We start from the raw sequence: 9,514 nt of genomic DNA, 5'->3' as shown, positions 1-9,514 counted from the left end.
TATATATATATATCTGGTACATATCTGGTATTCAAAATACACAAAGAATTCAGTATTAAGAAAACAACAATTTAAAAATGAGCAAAAGATATGAATAGTCACCTCATCAAAGAAGATAAGGTACACTGTTACACTGTTGACTGGACACTGTTGTACACTGTAGAAATGTAAAACAGTGTAGCCATTATGGAGAAAAGCATGGAGCTTCCTCAAAAAACTAAAAAAAGAACTACCATATGATCCAGCAATGCCACTGTCAGGTATATAACCAAATGAAAGGAAATTAGTACGTGGAAGAGACATGCACACTTCCGTGTTTACTGCAGCACTATTCACAATAGCCAAGATATGGAATTGATCTAAGCGTCCATCAACAGGGTCAAGAAAATATGGCATATATATCCGTAGTGGAATATTATTCAGCCATAAAAACAGAATGAAATCCTGTCATTTGCAGCAACAGGAATAGAACTGGAGGTCATTATATTCAGTGAAATAAGCAGGCACAGAAAGATAAACATTGCATGTTCTCACTTATACGTGGGAGCTAAAAAGTGGATCTCGTGGAGGTGGAGAGTGGAATGGTGGTTACCAGAGGCCAAGAAGTCAGGGGTTGGCGGGGGAACGGTATGAAGAGAGGTTGGTAAATGGGCACAATGCAAATTAAAACCATAATGAAATACCATTTAAATCCCTCAGACTGGCAGACTCTAAATCAAACAAAACTAGTGTTAGTGAGGTGAGGAATAACAAAGCCTCGGATCCACTGAGGATGGGAGTGTGCGATACAGTTTGGCATTACCCAGCAAGGCTGAGAATACGGGTACCCCACACCTGGCAATCCTAGAGAAACTTCTGCACGTGTGCATAATAACACAGTCTGTAACATTAAAAAACAGGATAGAGTCCAAATAACCATCAATTACAGAATAACATATTTCAATGGAATGCTAAATAACAAAGTAGGAAACAATCAAAACTAAACATATGTTATTTATTGATACATCTATATATGGGTTTTAAAAATATAAAGAAAATCAAGGGAATAATGAATGTAAAATTCAAGACTCATATACCTGAGGATGGGGGACATGAAGAGGGAGGCGGGGGGGGTGTGGGGTGTTCAGGGGTCCTATGGTACAGGTGATTATCTTCTTCAGCTGGGGGGTGGCAACACATGTTTACTCCATGTTTACACAAACTATACATTTTATATACTCTTTTGCTTACATGTATACTTCACAATAAAAAAACTGTCAATAAAGAAAGCAAAGAAATAATTATTAGGAAGGCAAAACTGTGTAATCTTACCAGGATAAGAATGATTCTGTTTATTGGAAGAAATTTCTGAAAGAGTATCCAGGGAATCTGTTAGTCTGTGAATAAAACAAAGTACACCTTATTCAAAATAGCTGATCTCCAGATTTAAGATGGGCTCTTAACTAAGGTTTTCACACCAATTGCTACTTGTTATTTCATTCATTCAACAAATATTTACTGAGCACCCGTCAAGAGACAGGAACGAGCTTGAATCTCGATGTGCACGGGAGACAGGCAATAGTCACACAGAAGAGGTCCTCGTCATCTAAGGCTAATTAGTATACACCAAATCAACTTAAAGTGAATTCCCTTAAACTACGGACATGACTATTTCTTTGGAACTTTATCTTCAAAGGTGAAACTAAAAAATATGAAAATAAGTTTATATTAAATTTAACAAATGTTAGATTAAAATTATTTTAAAAATCACTAATTCTTAAACTGAAAGAAAGAGACATTGGCTGAGTTTGTGTATGTGTATGATTTTTCTGACAAGACTGTATAGCTAATACAAGTCAACATCTTTTACTTTTTATTTGACGCTAAGCACAATCTTAAAGGTCACTTTCCCAATGGGCTTCCCTTCATTTGTTGATATTCAAATCATTCTTTATTTTAATAAAGCCAATCCTGACAGCCTCATTCTCTTTCAACTGTGTACTGACCTAAATCTGCAAGTCCTTCATGTGTCAATCACTTCCTCCAGCATATTTTATTACCATCAAGAAATCCTGCAACTCTTGCAATATTTGCAATTTCCTCTTGCAACTCTGATTGGTCACTACCGGATTAAGATTGTCCTCAGGCAGTCCCTAGTTTAAAATACTTCCATCTTCAAGATTAGAGGTATCTTTAAAGAGCTCCAAAGTTGGTTTAGATTAGAAACTCCTCAAAATCAGGGACCATGTCGGTTTTATTTTCTTACAGAATGCCTAGCACAGCACAAGTGCTAAAAGACACTTAATAGTATCTGATGCTGATGAATGAAACAATCAGAAGATGACAGGAAGACAGCTGGATCGAGAGAGCAGTTCATTTAGAGAGAGCCTCTTTCTTTTAAGAGGGGCCTGCTTTTAAATGCACCGCCTTAAAGACGACTGAAATAGAAGGTGAGTAAATAACTATGTAATAAACAAGTGCTCCATAAACCAAAAGAGAAAAAAAATGAAACCTGAGAAAGTAAGTGGCTTCACAATATCAAGGAGAAAAGGCTGTTACGGCATGAAAAGCACTGAACTAGAAATCTGATTCGATCAATATTTACTGTGCCTAAAATATGCCAAACTATGTACTCTGGGCAATCAAACATGAAGAGAAGAGTCCCAGTCCTCATGACTGGGAGACGAAACTTGTAAGAGACTCTGGCAATGTGATGATGAAGATGCGTCCAAAGTAACGTGAGAACACAGGAGACTGACTGGTGACTCAGCATGGATTTTACTCCCAAATCCATCATTTACAGGATATAGGTCCTGAAAAAAGTCACTGAGGCTCTTGTAACCGCTACAGGGTTATGGTGAAGAGCACACATTCTGAGACTAGACTACCTGGGAGCACAGCTCACTCCACCTGCCTGTGTCTCACTTTCCTCACCTGGGAATAACCACAGGGTTGTTGTAGAGGAGAAAAGGGGTTAACATGAAGAGCACTGAAAATGGTGCTCAGCACCGTTTCACCGTGTAGAAACACTACACACAGCTATTACCTCCTTATCTCCATTTCACAAAAAAGAGCAATCTGTCTAAAAGCAAGGGCTTAGGAAAAAACACTAACAACAAAACAACATGCCTGGGCTGAGTCCACCTCCACCACTAATTAGCTACATAACTTTAGCTAAGTTACTTATCTCTTGAAACTTGTTTCTTCACTGCAAAATGGGAATGATCCTAATAGCTTACAGCTCACTGGGTTTGGGGGAATCAATGGGATATACATCTAAAGTACACTGCACAGAGCCCACCAGTTACTAAACGCTCAGTAAGTGTTTGTGATGGTTATTGTTATTTTCCAGCTTACCTGACCAAATACTTATTGCGATCAAATGAGAACAACATTTAAGTGAAGATACTTCATAAACTACAAAGCACTGTATGTTAAATGCTATATTATCATAAATAAGAAGAAAAAATTATATCAAGTACATCAAAGAAGAAGGAAATTAATGTAAAAATTACACGTAATTCTTCAATAAGAAAAACAAACTGAGGAGTAAATGGATATAAAAACTTAAATTGGCCAGGAGGTAGTCACAACACTCCAGCTCTAAGGGAAAGCTATAATAGAAGACACCCAGAACTACTGCAACCATAGTTCTACTCTCATGAATGTGATTGTACCATTTATGTTATCTCTTATGTAAAGATTAGTATCCCCCTTCCCACCCACTGAAAAGCATACCAAGCCAACTTCTTTCAGCCCGTAGGAGAAGTCATTTCACCTTATGGTACCTGGAATTTCATGAGGACTTGTTTCTGCTCAACTTATTTTTTAAAACCAGACAAGGCGATACGGAAGTGTACTATCTTAAGAAGAAACACTGAGGAGGTATATCACATAAAAATCCTTGAAGCTTCACTTCCCCGAAAGATCTACTGCCTATTTATTTTTGAAAACTAAAGAAATCAGAGGAAAAAGCCATTTTGGTTCCATTAGGTTTGTAGGAGAATGAATGGGGTGCCTGCTGGCAGGAAATTTAATGTAGTTAGGATGTGACTGAAGCAATCAGAGAGCATTTTTACTTTTGTTTGCATGACAGATTAAGCTTGCTGCTCTCACTGTTCTTAGCTGTAAACGCCACTTCTAATAGCCTACACATACTCATAGGGTTTGCAAATGAGGAATAAAGGAGGTTTTCAAAATTGCAAATCCTCAGCAAAGCAAATTTAGCTTTCCATGAGCCTTCTCTCTGAAGAAGGTGGTTGTTTAACCCCTTGAAAGTCGACGTGAGATAAAGTCAGGGAATGTCTTTTAATATAAAATTAGAGTCTCTATAAACCACTACAAATAACAAAAAGTTTCTGTGAGTAAACATAAATTCCATTTTCTCACCTTTGCACCCTGGATGGGGGAGCAAATATTCCATATCTTGGAGAACAACTAAAATACTGCACACCTCCAACTGAACCATCATTCTTGCCATGGGGTTTTTCAAGCTCTATACCATACCAATATCCTAGAACATGAATATTTCATTTTAAAAGTATCTGTACTTTATCCAAAATCATCATGCTATTATACAACCCCAAAGTCTAGAAGGTTTTAACATTTTCACAAATGACCAAAATGATGAAAGGTCACTATAACCATTAAGCTTTCAAATGATGAAATTAGAAAATAAAATTTGACAATGAACAGGAAAAACTTTTTACAAGCATAATTGCAGAGTAGTACATTAAGGGAGGAAAATAAAATGCAAAAACACAAATTGGGCAAGGATCAGCTATTTTGCCAGCAATGTATGACTAAAATATATCTAAAAGCTATAATGAATAAGAAACTGTCAATCCTTGACTCAGTAATATAGTGTGTTTCAGTGAAAGAAGTGAAACATAATATTGAGATGTATAAATCATAAAATGAACATGCAATCTTTTTATTTTATTCTCCCAAGATTAGAATACCACAAACAGTTCTCAAATATTTAAAGGACAAAAATTATACAGAAAATACCCCTAGACATAATGACTCTGCTTTTTCTTTTTTTTCTACCCAACATAAAAAGAAAAATCATTTTTTACTTAAATTAGAAAACTTAGGTTAGCTATTAATAATAATCTTTTAAAAGACTTTCAGTATTTAAAAGGACCTACTCTGAGGAAAATAATGGGATTTCCTTTCCTAGAGAACCTAAAATTAAAGCAGCAAGGTCGCTTTTATTGTGGTTCCACTCAATATAAGGTAAATGGACACATACTCCTAAAATAAGGATATTTAGCCTGAGGGGGCCTCGAGACCAGTTTAAAATATCTAACAGTCCATTCATTTGTGATATAAAAGGAGAGTACGGTACTAATTGTATTTGCTCTCTTACACAGTTCTACTGTGTAATATAAGTAATGTCCACCAACCTTTTGTTAAGTCATACTAATGCTCTGAAAATAGGTTGCCACGTCTCTGAATGTCCCAAATCAGGTTAGTCTGGCTGCCACTGTTACCTCTCTGAGTGCCACAGCTATAATTTTTCAAGTTTTATTTCCTGTCTTTGATGTTTTCCTCTATAATTTTTGCATTTTCCCATTTTATCATATAATTGCTACATGTTTACTATATAACTCTTGAAAATGTGTAATGTACAGCAGAAATGCATTATGACAAGTGTTAATAAAGTGACTACACATCGGTAGTCATGTGGTATGGTTGTCTTCCCATTAAAATGTTAGTTTTCTTTCTCAAGGTGGCACAGATAAGTATGTTGAAGAGGCTAAACATGACCTCTCCCAGGTCTTAGATCTCATGATCTAGAAAATGCCTAGGTATTACCACTGTTCTATAGAAATGAATGATCTAAACTCTGATGCCAAAAGAAATAGGTGCCACCATCTCCTTACAAGACGGAATGACTTCAACAAAAAGTTACCAACTTTTATGTTTGCTTAATACTTCCCAAATTTCTAAATAAGTTCTAAATGCTTTACATTAGGAATTTAGAAATTAAAAGTCAACCTAAAATGAATTGTATTCAAAGAATCAAACTATTCTAACCTAATTTAATATAATCAGAGAAAGAGAACTCTCTGATTATAGGGTAATTATGAAAAATAACCTACCTGTGAGATTCTTAAGTTTTTATTTGAGAACTATATTAAGTACATCCTAAGTAATCTCAATTACTACCTGGAGACCTAAGAGAGTCATGAATTATAAAACATACAACCCATCTCAAACACATTAGTTGGCTTACAATTAAAGGTGGTATTAATGAAACAAGAATGTGTGGGGAGACAGATCTCTACAGCTCTCTCGTGTTTCTCCACGTCTCACGGGCAGAGGCAGTGACTACATTTGTTACAGACTATCTTTTCATGGATGTCTGTATAGGGGACACCTTTGGAGGATAGAAATAGTCTCTCTCCAAAGCAAAAAGGAAGGCCTGCCAAACAGTAAGTTCAGTATAAGGGTTCAGATTCCTTACGCTCAGGGTTCCTCTCCCGGGACATAAACCACTGGGCATGCAGGTAGCACCCAGACCTCTCTCTTTCACCCTGTGGGAATTGGGGCTCAGGGAACAATTCAAGAAAATGCTGATACTCTGGCTACTGCTATTATTGTGAGTGCTAAAGTCCCTTGTCTTTGACTCAGGATTCTTATGTCTTCTACGAACATCCCTAAGACTGTGGCAGGCTGATTTGTTAGCGTGTAAATAGGGTAAAACCTCAGATCCCTCAGCATTCTAGCCAGAATGCTACAAACTTTAAAAAAAAAAAAAAAAATCAATGTTCTAGGTAACCTTTTCCTAAAATGCTGCATGCAATGCCACCATGTGTTAAAATAGCATACTGCTATTTAAAACATAAAAACATGGTTTCATTCATCTGGCTTCTATTTAAAATTATAATTGCTGAAAATGCAAAAGAAAGTAATCTTTACTTTTGAAAATACAATATTGAGTATAGATTGGAATGTAAATATAAATATACAAACTCATCTTTTTAAGGTCCCAGAGTAGGCAAAAGCTTTTTCAGTTTCCTTTAAGCCCTTTTGCCTGCTTTTCTCTCCAAGCCACTCTGCTAAAAGCTGTATCATAAACTCATTATCTGCTCATTTTAAAGATTATGCTTAGCAAAAATCTAATCTTAATATGTTTTTCCTGTCATTTAGCACACTTGACAATCAGTGAGAGTCAAATTGGAGAGTTATAATTAATTTTTCTTAGCATATCCAGGGTATAAATAATAAAAAATATAATTAATTTTAACATTAGACAATTTAAAACAAAATTGGCAAGAAAAATTTATGGATGAATGATAGTCAACCTAGTAAAAAACAGTCTGGTTTTAATCATTGCTTGCATTTTCTGTGCCACAGCTACCATCCAAAAGAATTGTTAAAGAATTCTCTATAATTCAATTTTATTTACATATAAAATTTTAAAACTTTTAAATTCTAAAAATGTCAAATTGAGCAAACAATATATAGATAAGTTACCTGGAGCAAAATTTGTTGTCCCAAAGAACTTAATGGTACCAATTCTCTGGCCTACCACCAACACGCGATCTCCAAGGTGGAGTTCTCCTTCACAGCGGGTATTATTTGCTACAGATGTTGCTGAAGAATTCAAACCTGTTTAGGTGGTTGGTGGGCAGAAAGGTGCAAGGCAAGCAAAGAGGAGAGAAAACAAAGGGGGAAAAATCTCAAAAGGCACATTAGCCAAAAACTCACTATGTATTCTACGGCTTTCCTTATGTCATCTACAGTTGTACTATATTTTTCACATGTGAGGTCAAGCTTCTGAAAGGAAAGGATTTCCTGAGAAACTTATTACCATGGGAAATTCACAAAACCTGATTCTTAGTAAAGTATCAACTCTGCTAGGATTGCCTGGTACACTCTCTTCTACAACATGGGTCAGCAAATGATTTCTGTAAAGAGCTAGACAGTAAATATTCTAGCCTTTGCAAGCCATACCATCTCTGTCACAACTACTCAACTCTGCTGTTGTAGCACGAAAGTGAATATAGACAATGCATTGAAAAATATGTGCATGGATGTTTTCTGTTAAAACTTCACAGAAACAGGTAGTAGGTCAGATTTGGCCCATGGGCCATAGTATGCCAATTCCTATTCTAGTAAAGTGCTAGAATTATAGTAGTTTACCTGGATTCAGTGTAAATAATACGAAAAGGAATGTGATTTGGAGGTTAAATTGCTGTAAATTCTAATTAACCCAAATTGATTTCCTTATTAAGAACAAAACCCCTCCCTTCTCAACTTGATTCGAAACTACCCTGAAATGCCCACTATTAAACATCGGAAGTCCTAGAGAAATACTGTCTAGAAAGCTGTTCAAATATAACAGCTGAAAGAGAAGAGGTGTGCCCTTGAGACTTGTTCCATCAGTACATAAGCTGAGATTTGAATAGCTGTCATCCAGAAAGGCCCAGAGAACCCTAGATGAGTGCGTGGGATGGAGGATAAGTCATGTTGTGAAAAAGGGAGAAACTAAAAATACAGTAACTAAAGAAGTAGCATAAACCCATGGAGAAGGAAGGTCTGGATAAAGCATTACACCAAAAAGTCCTAGGTCCTCATAATGACTAATATTCCACAGCACATCACAGTTCACAAAGTGCTTTTCATAAAAATTGTAACAATAAATAAGATACAAAGTCGGAAATTAACTAAGGCACAGTGTGAACAGCCAGTAAGTGGCATACCGAGACGAAAACCCAGACCCTCTGACCAGAAATCTCAGGCCTGTCCCCATGTTGCCTGTAGACAATGGACCAAAGATGGTAAGTTCAACGATGGGGTACAATGAGGCTGAGCACAGACCACAGGCTTCCTCCCCTGCCTTTCCCATTCCCCAGATCCTTTCTTTACATTCCTCTTTCTCTAATTCTTTAACCTAATTTTCCATTATTGCCCATTCTCTGCAGTCCACATCTCCCTCAAATGCAAATCTATAGAAAAAGTGGAAAATCTACTCATCTAGGTAATGTCTCTGGAGTTCCTAACAAGGACTTTCTCTCACATTTCTCCCATTCTCTGCCCCTCACCGCCCCCCCACCATGAAAGATTCTCTTTCTCATTCCAAAAACTCTCTTTATCTTCACTATTATTTAAGCCTATATAACTCTCAAATTTATTTTTTTTAAAAAAGGTAAATATATAGGCACACTAGAAGTACTTGGTATAAAAGTGGGGAAAAAAAAAAGTAATTCCATACCCATATATCAATTTTAAAATGAAGTAAATGTCAAAAGTCCAAATGCCAAATGAAAGAGGCCTTGAAATGTAGAAAGGAGGACAAGCAGGATCTCACTGCACCTCCTCACCTCTGCTCCCTACACCTTAAAGCAAAATTGGTTGAGGTGTGGGGAAGGGCAGCTATTCAGAGAATAATTGGTTCAGCAAAACTTCCATGTCCCCTACTTTTAGGGTCCCACCTTTAAGGTTTATTATGTCAATGTTACTGTTGAGGGTTTGGGGTTTTTTCCCTATCCAATAAAATAAGTATTTCAAAAGGAAAAAAAAA

The 9,514-nt window shown here is 36.4% G+C and overlaps 1 protein-coding gene across 1 annotated transcript in view; it reads right to left on the bottom strand.

The window, feature by feature from the left end:
• The window catches only part of CLIP4 (CAP-GLY domain containing linker protein family, member 4), a 47,440-nt gene that overhangs the window by 4,873 nt on the left and 33,053 nt on the right, over nucleotides 1-9,514 (bottom strand). The window contains exons 7-9 of the mRNA XM_012652435.1: nucleotides 7,465-7,599; nucleotides 4,369-4,492; nucleotides 1,312-1,376 (exon numbers count right to left, since the gene is read on the bottom strand). Coding sequence (XP_012507889.1) covers nucleotides 1,312-1,376; nucleotides 4,369-4,492; nucleotides 7,465-7,599 — 324 coding nt within the window. The remainder of the gene's footprint in view (nucleotides 1-1,311; nucleotides 1,377-4,368; nucleotides 4,493-7,464; nucleotides 7,600-9,514) is intronic.

The sequence above is a fragment of the Propithecus coquereli genome, unplaced genomic scaffold (genome assembly GCF_000956105.1).
Source record: "Propithecus coquereli isolate 6110/MARCELLA unplaced genomic scaffold, Pcoq_1.0 Scaffold39, whole genome shotgun sequence".
In the NCBI taxonomy this organism is placed as follows: Eukaryota; Metazoa; Chordata; class Mammalia; order Primates; family Indriidae; genus Propithecus; species Propithecus coquereli.
Note: the sequence above shows the minus strand (reverse complement) of the source record. Positions and strands in the feature narration are given on the sequence as shown.